General features: G+C 26.1%; 1 protein-coding gene across 1 annotated transcript; it reads left to right on the top strand.

Annotated features, from left to right (window-relative positions):
• The first annotated feature begins 399 nt into the window (after nt 1-399).
• Nucleotides 400-20,160, top strand: LOC111618428 (trichohyalin-like). The gene is made up of 11 exons (XM_023359970.1): nt 400-532; nt 10,289-10,468; nt 10,573-10,931; nt 12,723-12,870; nt 13,890-13,967; nt 15,741-15,908; nt 15,997-16,066; nt 16,138-16,235; nt 16,305-16,456; nt 17,872-18,036; nt 18,118-20,160. Exons 1-11 carry the CDS (start codon nt 530-532, stop codon nt 18,179-18,181), a joined length of 1,485 nt encoding a protein of 494 aa, XP_023215738.1. The 5' UTR covers nt 400-529; the 3' UTR covers nt 18,182-20,160.
• Nucleotides 20,161-20,417: the final 257 nt, after the last annotated feature.

Consider the following 20,417-nt stretch of genomic DNA (forward strand, 5'->3'; position numbering starts at 1 on the left):
AAATATACAAAATTAGGAAAAAACAAGGATATAGTAAATTAGAGAAGTTTAAGTATATTTTTAACGGTTTTAACGCTTAAATAATTAAAATTCAAATTTTAAAATCGGGAATTTATAAATTATGGAATAAAACAAATAAAGAAAATTGGGGAAAACAAAAAAATAAATAAATAAAAGTAAAGGAATTTATATAATTTTCAAATATAAAAATCTAAACTCTTCTACATTTTCTAATATCGAATATATTGCAGGCAGCTTCAAAATTTCTATTAAAAAAAATAATAATAATAAATTTTTAAATTTACTTTTTTGGATGGGGAAATTTCTACGAAAACTACCGGAAACCTTAAAATGACGGATTTTCCTCTGACGTCAATCGCGACATTGGCGCCATCTTCGGGAAATTTCAAACGCGGGATGGAGAGGAAGCTGGGCTGCTTATCGGCCCCGCTACATCCCTACTCATTTAAGTGATGGGAAATCGTTTTCCGCATCTAAATTACATCGAAGACGTAGACGATCGTTTGTTATGGTGAGATTTCATTTTATATTCCCTACTTTTTAATTCTATTCTCATTTCATTCGTTAGGAACTAAACAATACTTCTCTATTACCAATGATTTCTTATTAATGCATCGCTCGGGTTAGCGTAAATACTTATATACGCCGAATTATACGATATTTTCCGATAAATAAAGTTCATATACTCTGTTACTAGTATAATCTCCGGTTATTTATCAAGTGTTACGAAAGCAAAACGTGAGAATTGATATGCAATTTGAAGTTTGAGTTGCGATAGTTTTGGATAAGAAACCTGCCAGCGTGCATTTCTGAATTTTTCAGCGTGACGGAGCGAAAAACGAAATTAATCTACTCTAATTCTTTGCTCTAATTATTATATGAGCAATAGATAAGTGGTACGGATATTTCTACTTCAATATTTCTACTTTAATTACCTATTTTATGGCAATTTTGGAAGCATTTTACTTTCTTCTAGCGGTGGAGAGATTTTTCTTATTCTATTACGGCTTAACGTATAAAAAAAAGGTAAGCTGTGTCATCGTTGACACGTACTAAATGGAAGTATCTGTTGTTTGACTCCCTAAGAAATTAAAGTTTGAATAAATGTATTCTATTTTAAAAAAGAGTAATTTTAAATTTGATATAAACTTCTGGTCTGTTGTTATCTATTAATTTATAATAAATAACTACGAGCCCGCTAGCCTTATTGGATTTGGGACCGGTCGAGCACATTTTCGATTTTTATTCGTTTAATGGGATGTCGTGCATTAATAAATAAAAATCGGAAAGGTGTGTGATGAGTCTGAAATTATAACAATAAGGACGGCTCGGTTATTTATTACTAATTAATATAGTTTTAAGTCTATATCTACTTTATCTTAAAGTTTCCAAAATATAAAGTCATTCAAGTTAGGATGTTTTCTCCTAAATTTGATTTTTGAAATATTAATGAATATACAGTACATTTCATATGGATATTTTTTTTTATTTAATTAGATTATTACAGAAATATTATAGTTTGTGAATTTAGTGGAAAATATGTATGAATCAAAATACAGTTTTTTAAAAATTTATTAAAAATCTGTCTTGGAGATTACAACTTTTAATAAATATTTAGATGTTTAAAGTTGATTTAAAGTAGTAATGGTATGACCTAATCTAAATTATGATGATCCTAAATATTTGAATGATAAGCAGTTTTGAGGATAATGATAACATATACATTGTGAACAGTGTGCAAAGTAAATATAAATATGCAAAAATGTTAAAATTTTTACACTAAACAGCAAATACTTTACAGTTTCATTATCGTAAATACTTTGGTCTATAAATGCATATTTTAGTTACTAGAGTCAATGTTTTTATCACATTCAATTCTGTGCTCCCTGGGAAGCCTGATTAACACCAGGCAGATGTGACTAGTTTTGGATAAAATATGAATAATTAGTAACTATATTTGCTTCTGCGTGCTGTATTGCATTTTGTTAATATTTTGGAATTAAGATGTGTGTAAGTGTATTTAGGTTTGTAAAGGGGCACTAGGAAAATGGATATTTTCCTGTAGCTAAATTTAAAAACATTTACATGTATATCTTTATATATTTATTTCAAAAAGAAAAGATGTTTTTTTATATTTTATTACTTAGAAATAAATTGAAACTGGAACAATGTAAATACTAATCATCTCAGTGACCTTAGTTTTATTTCATTCAAGTGGGCTAGCTTTAAGTTAGGCCAGCTGTTCAAAACATTTTGTTGTTTATAAGATAATATTGGAATAAGACTAAGTTTGCTGAGGTGATTAATAGTTATATTTTATTTTTAATTTTAGCATATGCCTCCTCTGCTCATCTGAATGTGTGTGTTATTATATACTTATGTACATTTTCTTGATATTAAATTTTAGTGTAGTCAATTACTATTTATATTTTATTTGAAAATAACAAATATAGAATTTAAAAATTTTTTATAATAATAAATTAATAATTTTAAATTGTTAAAAGTATTTTATAAAGTATAATTTATATATAAACTAAGCTCAACAGCTTATAGTAGTAAACAAATAATACCACTGGATTTTAATTGGACTATAATATGATTAACAGTACAATAATTACAACAGTATTATGTAATCTGGACTAAAGGTAGGCAGTTAAGCTGCATATTGTGCTAAATTTAATAATTAGAAATAAAGTAATTAATTTAGAATACTCTGGAAGAAAAGATTGATTTCAAATGGGACTCTAACCTGCAAATCCTCATTACCATGCTGATGTGATGCCATATTATAGCCCAATTAAAATTGTGTGATGTTAGTTATTAGTAATACTATAATAACTAGTATAATAAAATAGTAAATTTTGTTATAAATTCTTCACAAGTACTTAAAAACAGCAATTTAATATATATTGGTAAAAATTTATACTGCAGTCAAAAATAAAATGATTCAGCATAAGGAAAATAGTAGAAACATTTTTGTATTCATTTCAATTGATATATATGGAAGTTTCATTGAAAGAGCTGTGCTCTGCTGGAGTGCAGCTCTGAATGTGTGCAGTTTGATGATGTGTAAGTTCTCCAAATGAAACAGTTCTGTTTTCAATTTGAATATTGGACGTTTTGTATGTCTAACAGATAGCTGACCAATAATTTTTTGCAAAAAGATTTTTTGTTTATAATTAGGTTTCTGATATCAAATACATTTACTATAATTTGCTATCCATTTACTATAGGTAAGATATAAATGTTTAAACTTTTCAGTATTTTAATATCCCAATACAGAGAAAGCATAAATGAAGTCTCAGTGCATTCAAAACAACTATGAAATATAGAATAGTTTGCTTAATAAGTTTGTACCATTATTTTTGGGCTGTTATGTAATACTTAAAAATTCACATATCAAAATATAGCACAAGTTACTTAATAATTATTAAATAATTGTAATTAAAAATATACACTGAAACAAAAGTAACTTTAATATTCTAATTTCTTGATTTTCTTAAAAATTTGTTTGTAAAGCCAAACTATATAGTTAGTTTGCTCTTTTTTTGATGAGGCATGAGAGCTCTTAGTCATGCTGAAACTGGTCTTCATCCCTAAACCAGTACTCTCCAATTATCTTCATCATCTCTGCATTTCTCAATTTCTTTATTCCTGTCTTTATTGCCTTGCCATAATTATAGTATTTCCAGTGGTCTTCTTATAAATTATGTCTGCATTTTTCTTGAAATTTTTACTCTCCCTCCCCCATTGTTCCAGTTTGTCTAAGTTTCCATAACCCCGTCTCTCTTCAGATGTCCAACAAAACTAAACCTTTCTCAAAATCTTGATCAATTTGTGAATAATAAAATGCATAAAATTTAATGAAATAAAACAGATGTTCATTGAAGTTCATTCCATCCCTCCTTTCCAGTGTGGACATTATTTATGGACAGCCCCTTATTTGATATACCTTTTAATATTTCTTTGGTTCACTCAGTGATGGCTCACCATAAAATCTGGAATATTTTAATGGGCCATTTGTTTGATAACATACATTAAAATAAGGAATGGTTATGTTTCACTTGAGAAAAATAAATTAATATACAAAATACAACCACTATCCATTAAATTAAAAAACAATTTTTTTCTAATTTAGGCCATAAGTTGCCATGGCCCATATGACTAGACATATTGCTCACAGCAGACAGTCTATTACTGAAAATTTTTGAATGACTGGCTCCAATTTGGATGTTGGATGCTATGGAATGGTTCATGCAAACTGAAATTCAGTCCAACACAATGTGTATTTTGTAATTTTTAATTTGATGATAACTGATCAAACTCAGGAGGCTACAGGCAGACATGATTTTTTTAACTCCACCCTATGGGCATTGAGGGCCATTTTTAAGTTTATTGTAATTTTTGCCAGGCAGCTGGGTGGTGAGGGTCAGGACCTGATCACCCCAAAAAAAATTTTTTTGACTACCTAGTTCTGATTCTGGGTCTCATGGAGTAGTAAATAGGCTGAAACCTTAACTGCCTCAGCTTCAGTTATCTGATCAGCAAGATTTATATATATATAAATGATTCAGTATAATATTATTACTTTTAGCTATTTTGTAATAATGAGTAATTACTATAAAAATCTTTATTATCAGTGGATCCAGTATTGAACTGGCAACTAAATTTCAGCCCAGGATACTACTAATAAAAATGTTTACCGTAATAATGGTTATTATAAACTAGCTAAAAGTTTTAATTATTTTTGCAGTTATAATATTGTATTAAACCATTTTTAATTAAAGATAATTTCCCATATCTTTTCAGTCAAAATTACTTAAAGTCAAAATCAGTTTTGCAATGCCACATAGTTTGTATCTTATGAGCAGAAAGTGTTTTTTGAAGAATTTGGACAATCTAAATAAATTTAGTGTAACTTTTTATTTTTGATTTAGAATAATTATTCACATTTAAAAAGTTATACTTTAGTTTTCATCATGTACTTTTTTTTATAAGAGATTCTTCATTTAATTTTTATGAAATAGATAGTTGGAACAATTTTAAGATTTAAGTTACATTAATTATTTAGAGTATCTTAAATTTGATTTTAACCACACCCAAAACTGACTGAACACTAACTTTTTTTTTTTTTCTGAAAATTTAGTATTTGAGTATATGGTAATAAAAAATAAAACAGTGTGTCATAAATGCAATTTCGGTTAGTAATAAACAAACTAAATAAAATGGTATTTGATGGAAGAAATGTTAAGGTTACAATGATTTTTCTGGAGTTGAGCCAAAGTCATTGCCATTTGGCATTGACTTTGGCTCACTTCCAGGATGAAAAAACTTTGTTCATAATGTAGGAACATATTCACTTGATTTTGTAGAAACTTTGGCAAGACAGCTTGAAAACATGCTGTATCCAGATCATTATATTTTCTGAATCTAACAGAATAAATTGCATTTAAGCACTCAGTCATGAAAATATGTTACTTTTTGTGGATGAAGGAGCAAAAATAAATATGTTCTGTATATATATGTATATGTGCATGCATGCACATGCATAGACTTAAATCAGTATAGAACAGTATGGGCCTTCTATCTTTGCCATAATCCTTTTGATTTATTACATTTTTTTCTCCCTTTATGCATTTGAAATTGTTAAATTTAAATTTGTTTTCTAGTTTAATAAAAAATTATAGCTCGGACAATACTGCTAGCTATGAAACTGTTATTTCCTGATGGTGTACAAAAAGGGACTAAGAGTAAAGAACACTTTTAAAGTTTATGCAATGAAAATTTTTAAAAAATGTTTTAAGTTTATGATTTTGCATTTTACATACAGCTACTATGTAACTGGAGAAACAATCCAAGTAAAACACCCAAACTCCAGCAGTAATGTAAAAAATTAACACTAGTGCTAAATTTTAAATAATCATTCTATAGAGTTAAATGTTAAACAATTGTTCTATTTTCAGGCTGCCACTGTTATTTGTTCATCTGTCTTTCCTTAATCTCAAATACAGAGTTAGATGAAATCTGAGACCAGATATGGAAATCTTAGGGGCAGAAGGCCCCGAAAGTTTCCATATCTATCATAACTATATATGAACTTCTGATGCAAACTGGAAGTCATGTTATTTCAGTTCAAAACTTCCCCTGAAAGCAGTAAGATGATTTGCACAACTTTTGTTAAAGGAAAAGTATGATATACAGGGGCAAGACACTACAGTGCTAATTGAGATGGAGAGCACATATTTTAAATTAAATAAATTAAAAATACCATTAAAAATGCAACCTGTCATTGTGGTTATGTCACAATAAATAATTGTTAGTTAAAAATTAAACATTTACTAGAAGTATCATTCTTCATTCATCACAAGTGTTCTATGTTTGAAAGACTTCAGAACTAAAAGATGAAGACATAAGATCTCCAAAAACATTTGTTCTATAAAGTTAATTTTTCACATCACTGCTTGAGCTTGTGTGTTTACATAACTGTATACTTGCTTACTGGAGAATTCAACTTAAAAATACATAACCGTTTATTTGAAATTCGATTGCGTAATTTTTCAAATTTCCCATTTCGAATTAGAGAAATAACTGATGATGAACGCTCAATGCATTTGAAAATGTTTTTATGTTATTAAAGAATTATGCTGGATAGTTAAATGGTTTTTTATTTTTATGTTTACATAACTTTATGATTTTGTAGTCTCTGTAATTAAAATTTTATTATAAGAGATTGCAGACTGGATTCCAGTGCAGATCTGGGCCTTGGAGTTACAGCTCTTTTTCTTATCAGAATATACGTAGTTATGTAGCCTTGATTTTTTACATGAATTCTCTGTATTTTAATTTAAATATCATCATTATTGTACCTGTATCATATCCTTTTGTGTATACAGGCGTTACTGTTTGAACACTGTATCCTTGCACTAGCAGCTTAGTTATATATGCTAATAGCATCTGATAAAATAGAATAAATTTAGATATTTACTAGTTTTTAAGAGACGGGTGGAAAAAAAGCCAATTCTCAAAGGTTACATTATACAGCAATGAAGAGATCATCTGTATAAAATTTAATGAATTTAATTTGAAATTTATATATAAAAATTCCAGGAATTAAAGAATATAATTTTCTTATTATCAATATAAATATTTGGATTTTCAATGAATTTTTTTTTATAAATTATTAATGTATTTATGCATTTATTGTGTTTACATTTATTATTAAAATGTAGTTTCATCAATTCTTAGGAAATCTACATTAGAATTTAGATGCAGATATAAATTCATAACATTATGAATTTCTGTTTATAATAATTGTAAAATCTGTCCTTTGTTCCAGTTAACTTAAACTAGATTTTATTACAGTTTTATTTGATTTGATCTAACACTTATTATTGTTTTAGATCAAACATTGTGTTGATTTTAACAGCTACTTTGATTTTGTTGTAATATCAATTTATTCTAAAGTTAATCCTATGCTTCTAGCCTGCAAAATCTACATTAAAACCTTTAGATTAACAACATGGCTAAATGAGAAGGCTGATGAGTGGTCTTAGCATCCGAAATGCATTCCCATATCAATAAAGTTTATATCTGATTGTCTTGTGCCTCTTTTTTTTTTTTTGTTTCATTTTGATGTGATAAGTTCTTCCCATTTAGCTGTGTTATTAAGCTATTAGTTTTAATGAGGATCAACTTTGTTTCACGTATACAAATTTGGCCATTGAATGTGCCAGATGCAATCACACAATTCCAAAAGAAACTTAAGGAAACATTCTTGGCAATATAATTTATATTTTTAAATACAACAAAATATGGCTATTTCAGTATTTTAATGCCATAAAATGTGCTATATATGGAAACTTCGAAGTTAATATATTGTATTTAAAATTTATCACATTATCCATGATGCAATATTGAAAGTTTTTAAAAAGTGCACATTTTAAATGGTTCATATTTTGAATAAAATGTTATTCCTTGCATTCTAAGGAGTTTTAGGTTTACAGAAATAAATTTAATATTAATTATAATAATAATAATAAAAAAAGAACTGTTTATTTATAATCAGAATAGATATTTGCAATATTTTGAGTTAAAAACTATTTATATTTTCATGCACTGTATTGTAGAAATACATTTTATTAAATCATTTTGTAATTTATAAAACAGATAAATCCAACTTAAAACAAAAGTTTTACATTCATTTTTATTTTACTTTATCTTCAGTGGAAAGTTTGTTTAATTTCTTGTACATTTCAAATTTTTGATAAGTTATTTCTAATCAATAAAAAAATTCTTAGCGTCTATCTACATGATGTATTTCCTTTTTAAAAACTAAACATTGTAAACATAATGAGCAATGTACCATAGATTTTCTTTAGTTTCTATGATTTTATTATGTAATACTATCTTTTAACATCATATCTATTAGATTTGATGCATTATAATCTTATTTAGAGGTTGAAATTTGTGTGATTTTAGAGAAAATGCTTAAATATCACAAGGCTTTCGTATTTGTCGTAAAAAGTTGGAATATTCCAATCATCAAAGATTCTAATTTTAAATATAGTTTTAAATAACTTACTGCAATTGATGAGCTGAAAAACATTGCCACTTGGTAATTAACTATTTTGCAGAATAAGCATTTAGTTTTATGAATATATTTATGATTATATAATTTTTTATTTTGATAAATTTTTAATATGCTTCAATTCAAATATGTTACTTATGTCATATTTAAATTGAAGATATGTGAAATAAACATGATGCCACATACCTTTACTTTTTGAAAATAATATATAGACTGTTGTAAAATGTCTGTTATATAAATATGAACATCAGATAACAAATTACGTTAAACTTAATTATGTCAAAGATGTAGAAAAAGATAACCTGTATGATATTTGGAGTATAGTAAATATGATAACAATTGAAAGAATGATTATTTAAAACTGCCTAGATAAATGTTGCTATGTGGAAATATTTTAATGCAGTTGGAAAAAGATGTATCACAGGTATTTTGTTCCTAGTAGAATATTAAATCCAAAATGAACAGAGAAATTTGAAATCTGTGAAGACAGACCATAATTTACCAACATAACTGAAAGATGATGATGCATTAATTGCATAAGATGTAAAGAAAACAAGTATAAATATATATTAACTATGTATACAAGTACTTTTTGTGCAAAAAAAATCTGCAAAGTTTTTCTTAATTTCTTTTTCACTGTATTATGTCTTTATTTATTCAACACAAGAAATTTCACAATTCACAATTAGTTGCCTGTAAATAAATTTAACTTTAGCATTTAAAAATATTTTAAGTATTACAGGTAACCCCCGTATAACACGGCACTTCTATAGCACAGATTCACTCTAACATGGTTCAAGAATTGGGAACATCCCCCATATAACATAGCGCTTCTATAGCACGGGTTCACTCTAACACGGTTTGGGAATTGAGTAAAACCCTCATACAACATAAAATGTAATAAAGAGTGTGTTCTTTTATACCTCCGCGTAACTCTGCGCGAGCATTCTAATTGTTTTTGTGGCTACTTTGAATGCTCTTTCAACAAATAATCCATTTAATGGTTAAATTTTACAATTGGGACCCTTCTTTTGCCTCTAAAAGCTCATTTTAGAATTATAGATTTCTCCACACGATACTATCGATAGTGCGGGTGCCGCCATCTTTCTTTCACCATCGTTGCTAAATGCCTACAAACAGCAGGTTGCTCTGGAACGGGAGTGCGTGCTATTAACGAACACACTCACAAACTTACCAATTGATGATGCTCATGCCGAGATCATCATATAGGATGAATAATCCTCTGGTAAAATATTTACTTAAATAATAAATAAATATTTAACCTATAAAAAAATGAATAATAAATCCGATTTAAATAAGGATTTAACAATATGTTTTTTAATTTTTGGAACCTAATCCCCCTTTTTGCACTAGTTCTTTGTTTTGTTTAACACGGATTCGCATAACACGGCAATTTTTTCGAACGTAACTCCCGTATTAAACGGGGGTTACCTGTACTTTAATATTTTTCTATAATTATTAAATTTTGATTTTGTTAGAATTAGTTTATAATAACAATATTAATAAAGTTTAATAACTGAACTTTTCATACTTTTTCTCAGGAAGATAATTTATCAGTTTAATATAGGAGGACTTTTTGTCTTTAGGGTTACTTCAAGTGTTTTTAATTATAATAATTTATCAATAATTTTATATTCAAATCTTTTTTGTTTTTAACAGGCAGGAGATGAGAAGAAAGAAATTACTCAACGTTTCTACAGAGAAGGTTTAGATGTCACTTTACCTGACAGCCAAAAGTTGATTCACATGTGGAGATGGCTAGCAGATGCAGAATCAAATTGTGTTTCTATGCGATATCAGTTGGATAAACTTCATCATCAGCAAAATGAAGAATTAAAAGTATCAATATTTTTAAGAAGTTTCATTATATTTTTATTATAGTTGTCCTATTCTTTCAGTATTTGTTTTTGAAGTAGTTAATAAAATATAAATATTTTTATTAGGAAATAGAAAAATTTGCCGAACATGTGAAGAAACTGGCAAATGAAAGATATCAAGAACTTCAAGAAGAAAATAAGCAGTTAAGGAGAGAATTAGACCAACAGGATAATGAAAATGGAAAGATTGTTAGCAGAGAAATAAGACAGATGATATTGCAGGAAGGTTTAACAGAATTAGCCAATTTGAGTATTTCTGAACTTTTTGCATACTTTTTGGTTGAAAGGAAGAAAATAAAAGAACAACTTGAACAGGAACAAGAGAGAAGATGCAAGAGAGAGCAAGCTGCAAGATTGGCATCCAATCTTCCTGACAGTTTAAAACTATGCTCTCCTGAAATTCAGAAAATACTTGAACAACAAAAGTAAGTAAAGTACATTATTCACTATAAGTAATTCACATGAAATATTATACTGTTATCTTATAAATTAAGTTATATTTGACACTTTTTCTGCAAAATGTATATTAACTATTTATCATTCACATGGTATCTTTGATGTTTTGATTTTAAACTTTGATTTTTTCTATACAACAGGATCAAAATTATAAATATTCTGTCATTCTAAATTAGAATGTAATGAAGAAAAACAAACTAATAAAACTGTGTTTAAAATATCATATTAAATTTATTATTATTATGAAGCATCTAATTAAAATAACAAAATGTAAATAAAAAGTCTTTTAAAGTCTTAAGATTTATAATCATGAAATTTTTTAAATCAGTTAGATCAAATATAAAAATATTATGCTTTAGAGTCATTACACTGTCTGAAGCTAAAGATTTCAGTTAAGAGATCAGAGTTGTTACATTATTATGTATAGATCATTTTAATGATTCTCAATTTTTATATAAAATTAAATGTTTTATTAATTCATTAGTATATAGAAAGTATTAAAAAATTATATCTGTCTACTTTAAGCAAATAAAATAATAGAAGTTTAATTGCTCTTTAAGAATAATAAATAATAAAAACAATAAATTACTTTTTGTAAATGTTTTTCATTACTTGTCAAAAAAATCGGTTTTAATTTTAGATTGTAACTTTTAAGATGCATTTATTTACATATCTCACCTTCTCTCTCCAGTCAATATAATATCTGGTAAGCAATTCCTTAGACGTCTGAAGAGACTAGATTATAGTCAAATTGGAGCAAGGCATACATTTAAAGAGAGTCTAGTGTGTGCAAAGTATCTTCAAATGTGTAATTTTTAACTGATGATAATATTTTAAATGATTTTCTGTTTGATTATTGAAAAATTAGATTGATTTAACTTAAAATTAAAAATTCAAGTGCACTAATTTTAATTTTAAAAAATTCTCTAACGATAGTAAAAAGATGTTACCTTTACATTTACAATTAATGAAATAAATTTATTACTTTGTCATTGCTGTGATTTATAATATATGAATTACAAAGCTATCTTTAAATTATAATTTCATATTATATTCACTTCAAATTAGTAAAAAAAAATGTATAGTTCTAATTTATAATAGTCATTCTAATGTAAAGCTAAAATACAAATAATATATTGCTTTTATATTCATTACCTAATTTAAATTCTGAAAATCTGATGTAAATAATAATGCACAAATTTTAATATTTTCTGTGATTTCATTTCTTATAACATATCTCGAATTTTTCTAACTTTTTCATTATAAAATTGTTTTTTAAATTTATTATTTATAATTACAATTCATTTAGTTAACAAAAAGATACACAAATAATTAAAATGACTTAAATTCTATTAATCTTGTGACTTTTTATTGCATTTTTTTATCTTTAGACTAATTTTATTTAATGAATTGTGTTTCTGAAAATTCCTGTTAAAAACATTATCTAATAAATTAGATAACTAAAATATTTTAAGTATTCTATTTACATAATTCACTAGTAGTTGAGTTAAAACTTTAAAATATAATTTGTTTTCTGGAAACAATATTAAACAACAATTCAACAGTTATTTTCCTAGAAGTTTATATTTTCTTACATTGTTGAACCTTTTGAAAGATTTTGAAGTTAGAAGAGGACTATAAACTTGTTTATTTTTAATAATTAATAATAATAATTAAACAAATTAATGAGGTCTTTTTTTTAAAGTAACTTAACTGTGATATATCAAACAATAATCAGTTTTGATGTGAATATTTATTAGAGATGATTATGAAGAAGAAATAAGACATCAACAAGAGATGATGAGGCATGTCAAAGAACAGTTGAGACAAGTTCATGAAGATGAAATTACACAGTTAGAAACTGAAAAAGAACATCTAACAGTTGAATTAAATAATGCAAAAAGAAAGGTAATAATTCTCATTATGTTAAATGTATAATAATTTATTGTATTGAACAGTAAATAATTTAGTATTTCCTTATTTTAAGTAAAAAAACATGTTAAAAACATTCATGATACATTTTACATGTTATCATATATATTTGCAATCGTTCATTAGTCTCAATTCAAATTATAATTTTTTGGGAACTTTTAATAGCTAAAGTTGCACAAAAATTTATTTGAATATAGATAAACTTTTAAAGTAATATGTAGATTTTTATCTTCTTTTTGAAATTCTTTATTGATGTTCCCTATTTAGAAAATATTGAACAAAGAGTAACATTTTAAAATTTGACTGTGTTCACAAAATAATAATGGTTTGTGTGTAAATTGTTACAGACTTTGGTAATGATTAAATATTAATGAAATAAGATGCAATGATAAGAATTTGAGGTGCTCTTAAAGTTTTACTTGTAATTGTACTATGCTTTGTAAAATTTAACATGTACAGTTGTTTGCAATGTTTACTCATTTGTAAGGATATATATAAGATGATTTAATCACTTGAATGTGGCAATTCCAGCTTAGATATGCTACTGCCTGTGTTGAATTGTATAGATTTCAGAAATTGGAGGCTGCCCTGTTCCTTTCTTTCATTCTTCCTTCAATATATTTGTGTGATGAAACATAAATAATCATAATGGTAACTTTGTGATATATTTGATTGGATTTGGATGCAAATATTTTAATAAACTATTTTATACTTTGTGTTTCACCTATGGAATTGTAATTTCTTGATTATGTAATACAAGAATAGCATTGCAGTGATTTATTTAGAAGCATACTGAATTGTATATATTAAACTTTGAGAAACTTTGCTTTTGTAAACTAGAATCTATGTTGTTATAACTCTTTTTATAATTTGTTTTCTTTAAAGAATGAAATTTAAAGATTTTATTTTATATACAATCGTTATTAGAATAGTCACAATATGTCAATATATTTTATAAGTAAACATTTATTATTTTTAAATTTTTTAAATTTTAGATAGAAGAATTGGTTAGACAAGTGGCAAAGAAAGATTCTCATGAAGATTTAGAAGAATCCTGGATACATCATATATTGGTAAATATTCTTTTATCTATAAAAGTAATGTCTATTATTTAACACATCAACTGCCCATTATGAGTTATCTCAAAGTTGGCAATTTAACCACTGGTGCCATCTATGAAATAACTCGTATAGTGTTGTCTGACTAGTTTTTGCCTCATACAACTTTTCTCATAGTAAGTACTTGTTATAATTGATAGTGGGTGTTGAGAATAAGCACCATACATCGATAGGGCATTATACAACAAACTATAAAGAAGTTTAAAATGCAATACAATTTTCCTGTTTACAGATTGCCAGATACATATATTATCTTAGTAATATACTACAAAAGAGGCTAATATGTACCTTGAATATGAATGACAAATCAATTTTGTGTCATAAAAGGAAAAGTTTTTGAAGAAATATTGAAAAATATTTTTTTAAATATTATTTATTTATATTATTTTATATTACCCAAATCATTATACAGAAGATCCTTGACTTTTGGATGTACATGTTTTTGACAATGTACATTGATACCTTTAACCTGCTTTTCATATGTCACACTTGCATTTTCAAATAAAACAAAAATATTGTATATTTTCAAATAAAACAAAAATTTCAAACTATTGTATAGTAACACTTTATGCTAGTTACAGTAACATAAGCCATTTAAACATTTAATATAACATTTAAAAGAAGCATCCAACTCAATTTAATTATCTAGTCCTCCTCTCTATTTTTTCTATAATTATTAAAAGTCCAAACCTAATAAGAATCCTTCTATGCTGGGATGGATTAGGACTAGTTTCTTATTGCTTAGTAATCTACTGTTAAAACTTAACATAGGAATAATCACCATCTTATCCAACTGAATTGGTGATGTAACAATTTAAATGGCAATTCCCTATCTCTCCTATTTAGCTCTTGAGATATTCTAGCAATAAATACCCTGCTAAACAATTCCACTTTCCTCACTCTACTATATCACTGATATATATATAATAAATATTAAATGTTAATGTAAAAACATTTAATATTTTAAATATTTCATACTTTGTTACATCCAACAAAAGTTTTTGTTTATAGTAAATAAATGAAAACTTTTCTCTCACTAACAATAAATTTTATAGTGTTTGTTTTTAACTCTAGGAATAGGAACTCCTTAACATGCAACTCTATGCTTGACTTTTGGACATTCCACTTTTGTACACATTTTTAGGAATGTGTTAAATCTGAAATTTGAGGACTGCCTATATTTGTGTTGAATGTCATGTAGTAAGGCAATGTAAAGTTTGAGTTAAATTTGGAATAATAATAATAATTTTTGATGTACAATCTGTTTTTCAGCTCTAAATTAGAGCTCTAAATTAGAGCTGAAAAACAGATTTTCTACATTTTGAATATTCATTTGCAATTTAATACTTGCATAGTTCATTTTTATTATATCATTAGGACATTAAACTAATGGATAAATTATCAAATAAATGCTTAAAATCAACCTGATCAATAAATAGGTATTTTAATTTGTAAAATGCAGAAAGAAGCAATATACATAATTTACACACTAAATCATTGTAAGATGGAAGAAATTAGCTGGTAGTGAAAATACAAATTGCTGAGCATTATAAAATTGACATATTGATCTTATTAATCCAGTCTATCTCAGTATATTTAAATAATAGTGAAATTAAAAGCATATATCTTTTCTCACTTGAAATAAAATAAAACAAAATTATAAAATAAGTTCATACAATATTCAGGAATTATTCTTACATAAAATTATTCTCTTATTAACAAATTTAGAATGGTGGAATGGAACAAGAACTAGAAGAGTTAAAACTGGAAAAACAGCAGTTAAAACTACGTTGCCAAGAACAACAACGTCAGATAAGAGAACTCTCAGAACGTGTCAGGCTTCTTGAAAGGTCCAACAAACAACTGGAATTAGATAATGAAACATTAGCCTTTAAAGTAAATTATAATATTTAATTATATAAAATTTTAAATGTCATTATATTGACATTTTATGGCTATTTTTACATTAAATTTTTTTATTTAGCTTTCTGAAGCCTTATCTCAGTTTGATGATTTAGAAGACCAACTAAGGAAAGAGAAAACAAGAGTTAGAAGTGAGTAGAAAAATAGTAAATAAAACCATGGTATTAAAATCATATATAAAATATTGAAAAATCATTTGCAGGAGATTCTTTAGTTAAACAACTTTCTGCTCCTGAAAATCCCAGCAAAGGAGACAGTCTATATTCATTCTTAGATAACAGGACTTCTTCAGCTCAACATGTAAATAAAAACTATTGTAAATACATCTCTCTTCTGGAAAATTCGTAATATTTTTTCTTTATTTTATAGGAATTATCTTTTGTTGAACAAACTAGGAAATTGAAAACTGAATTAACAAAATTACAAGATCAACTTCTTATGACAAGTAATAAATTAGAAGCTGTTACAATGAAATATCAACAGAAAAAGACACGTCACAAAGATAGGGTGAGACAACTTAAGTAAGTAGTTTGAATCATTTTATTAAAATATATAATTTAGAAATGAAAAGTAAATTTTAACAAATAATACTTTTAAGTACATTTTTTTGTAGTAGTTATTTGAAATTGTTGGTTAACATATGCAGCTTACAACACAGATATATTTTTTGATTATATATACAGTAGGGCCTTGCCATACATGAGCAATACATTCCAAGATTTCTCACACATGTGAAAATTTGCATAAAATAGTGAACCCCATTAATTATTTAATATTTTTCATACTATTATACCTATCTCACATTTTTATATAAACAAGGCAAATAAACACTATATTAACAATAACTAGCATAATATTGTAAATCATAACCAAAATTTTTAAAAATTATTTTTTTATCTTCTCTCTCTCTCATGCTTGCAAAGTACTTTCATAAAAGAAATGAATTATAATAATGCTTTCTCAGAACAAGAATGAATGAGATGTTGTAAAACTTACATGCACCTTGGAAAATTACATAGTTAGTGTGCAATTGAGAATTCTTATTTTATAAATTTGTAATGTGAAAGTGTAAACCTGAAGTAATGGCAAGTCCACGTAAAGTTGGATCCTGCTGTATACACCTAATTCCTCATTTACACAGTACTCAAATTAGATTTTGGTTTAATATATTCAGAAAAATTCAACAGAAATTTAATAAAAAGATGGAAACTAGCCTTTATTTTTAATATATATATGTCTTGATTTTATATGGAACCAATCTACTGTGCACTGTGTAAGGAAAGAGCTGTGTGTATAAGTATACTGTAAAACAATAAGCAGTATATTTTTGAAAATAGAGATACATAGTTACTAGATAATTATATCTTTTTATTCATCATGTTTGGAATGAGATCAGATGAACTAATGTAATGAAATTTGGGAATGACTTCACAATATGCTGATGGCTGTTTTATGCAAAAAAAAATTTATTATCAGATATTAAATGAAACAATGGCTAGATTACTATATAATTTTAATAGATTGTAAATTCTTAATGAAGTTTAACTGTTAAAATTGAGTAATGCTACTGAGCTGCTCAAGAACACTATAATAAAAAATTTTTTTTATGAATCCTCGTCTTGGTTTTTGTGTGAACCTATATATGGAAAAGCACTTTATGCATTATATAGTAGTATTATTCCTCTTGTAACCAAAATTTCAACAAATTTTTTGCAAAATCATATATTTAGTCTGAGAAATTATTCTACTGTTCTCCAAATTTCATTAGTTATTTCATTCCAATTCATATTAATTAGTACCATTTGGGGAGATTTAAATTAATTAAATTAGATTTATCTACTTTAAGGATCATGATTATATTTGATGCAGTATATTAATTTAAGAATAAAATTGGAATAAAAAATTGCATATGTAATTTATTGAATTTATTTTAAAGGGACATTATAGAGAGAGAAAGACTTTGTTCAAGAGAGAAAATAGAAGAATTAAAACAGGAATTAAAACTTGTACAGCAGATGCTTAATCAAGAACAAGAATGGAAGAAGAAATTAGAGAAAAATTGTCAAAATTTACAGGATGAAAAAAGGCATTTATTAGTAAAGTATGCAAAATATATATTATATACACATACATACACTACTAACTTAATACATAAAAGTAATTATTTTAAATTGAATTACAGGTTAATAGAAAAAGACGAGGAATTGAAAGAGAGAATTGCATTTTCTTACATAATTCCGGAATGATAAGGAGTCAGCATTTCTTTTTTCCTCTCATCTTGACAGTATATAATTAACAATTCTATAGGTTCATATCAATTTTATAAACCTATATATTGTACATTGAATTTATATATATACATATTTATCTGTGTGTGACTGTGTATGTATATATGAACTTATAAATATTGTATATACATTCCTGAATTGTTTGAGAAAAGTGAGTCTGAATCTCACTCTAAAATGAACTTTCTCAAACTTTTCTTTGTTTTGGTTCAGTTTTGTGTTTTTATGTATATAAAACAGGAATTTAATTTTAGATTTTTAAAACCATTGGCCAAAGATTTTTTATAATACTCAGAGTATTTTTAGAAGTGATTTGATGCAGATGAGGATCTCTATCATAGATTTGAATTTTGTTTTTAAATATTTATGCTAGTCTTATTAATTAAACTAGACACACTGTGTTATTTATTGAAATTTACAAGGGAAAGTTAGTAATTAGGTTAAAGATAGACACTTGCCAAAATAGATAAAAGTTCTAACTTAGAATATTTAATTTTTTAATAAAATCCCCATAAACATTCAGGCACTTGCTCCAATGTTCTGCCAATTTCTGAATATATGCTGCATAAGCTTATTTGCTGTCACTGCAGTATATGTACCTGATTCTTCACTGCTTGAAAATGTTTGGCACTGCAGCATTCTTTTTAAAGGCCTGAAAAAATGGTAATTGCTCACTGTCAGATCCAAGCCACATATTTTTTTGGACCTTTAAACACTTGAGTGACTAATGTAATGTTCTTTGAGAAATGAAGAGACTCAGGAACTTTAGTAATTTCAACAGCAATCAACAAACTGTTATGCAGCATGTTTTCAGAAGCTGGCAGAATCTTGGGACAAGGGTCTAAATGTTAATGCTTATTAATAAAATCCCTAAAAATATTTCTAACATTGAGCATTTATTTTGGTGTCTGTTTGTAATATAATTATTGACTTTTTTCTTGTATTATTTGAAATTATTTATTGTGCAATATATCAAAATGACAGTTAATTCCTATATAATTTATATCTTGTATATACTGAGATGATGACAATGTTCTTCCAATGTGATCGTGATATTTTTAGTTTTATATCAGAGATGTTTTTAAATTGCACACTGTTATATTTATCTGGACATATTATTTTCTCAAAGTTTTTTTTTTTTTTCAAATGAGTTTATTATCTGTCCACAATTGAATCTATCAAAGTTCCATTCATCCCATACATTGTAAGATAATTTTTATCTCAATTTTTACATAGAAAGAAAGAAAAAGAAAGATTACAATTTGACAAAGCACAATTAATTATTTTTGTTATGTTAGTGCCATTACAGTTTATCATATTGGATGATCTGCAAATTTGCTTCAAATTTTTTAAAAAAATTTTTATTAAATACTTTTGTTGGGAAGACAACCAAAACTTAATTGCCTGTAATTCCGTCCATTACGAAGAACCTATTCTCAATAAAATATTCCAGTTTCTTTTTCTTTTCCTATTTTGGATCAAGAAACGAAATGTAAAATAGTTGTTAAGTATTTTAGAAATGATCTCATTGTTTTTATTCTATTAAAATTTCAAGAATTATTGTATTTAAGTAAATTTTTATAAAGTTTTTGTTGTTTTTCAAAAAAAACTAAAAAAATGTGAAATATGTATTTAAAAAAGTATATACATTATATATAGATATACATAATTATTTTTGTTGATTATATTATACTTGTAAACAATTCTACAATGACAATAAATTAGGTTTCATAAAATCTTTAGTGCCTTATTATTCATGAGATTTTAATGTTGTCATTAATGAATCCTATCAATTTTCTAATTAATTTAATTTAATTACTTTTGCATGTTATTGATTCACATTGTTAGTAGGTCTGTTTACAATGTACTTTCTACACAATTTTACAGAAGAATAAGAAAAATAAGTGTATTAAAATCAACCTTTTTTAAATAACACCTTCATTGTAATCAAATCTAGTAATAAATACAAAATATAAAAACTTTTCTGTATTCAAGTTAATTTAAAAATCAGATATATAAAGATTTTTATAAAGGAAATATTGCCATCAGTTTATTATGAAAAAAATGACTGAAAATATTTTAATTGTTTAACAGTCTTTATGTAAAACTTTATTCTAAAATAAACTATTGAAACAATATTAATGTTTAAATGAAGTTGCATCTACATTTGTTTTCTAATCTTTTATAAGAGTCAATT

Source organism: Centruroides sculpturatus, unplaced genomic scaffold, assembly GCF_000671375.1.
Source record: "Centruroides sculpturatus isolate CEXI.00-Female unplaced genomic scaffold, Cexi_2.0 scaffold10, whole genome shotgun sequence".
Taxonomy (NCBI): domain Eukaryota; kingdom Metazoa; phylum Arthropoda; class Arachnida; order Scorpiones; family Buthidae; genus Centruroides; species Centruroides sculpturatus.

Excerpts from the sequence above, each read along its gene's own strand:
- LOC111618428 (XM_023359970.1), top strand. Across the intron at positions 12,871-13,889 it reads TAAATAATGCAAAAAGAAAG|ATAGAAGAATTGGTTAGACA; the intron begins GTAATAATTCTC and ends TTTAAATTTTAG. Across the intron at positions 13,968-15,740 it reads CCTGGATACATCATATATTG|AATGGTGGAATGGAACAAGA; the intron begins GTAAATATTCTT and ends TAACAAATTTAG.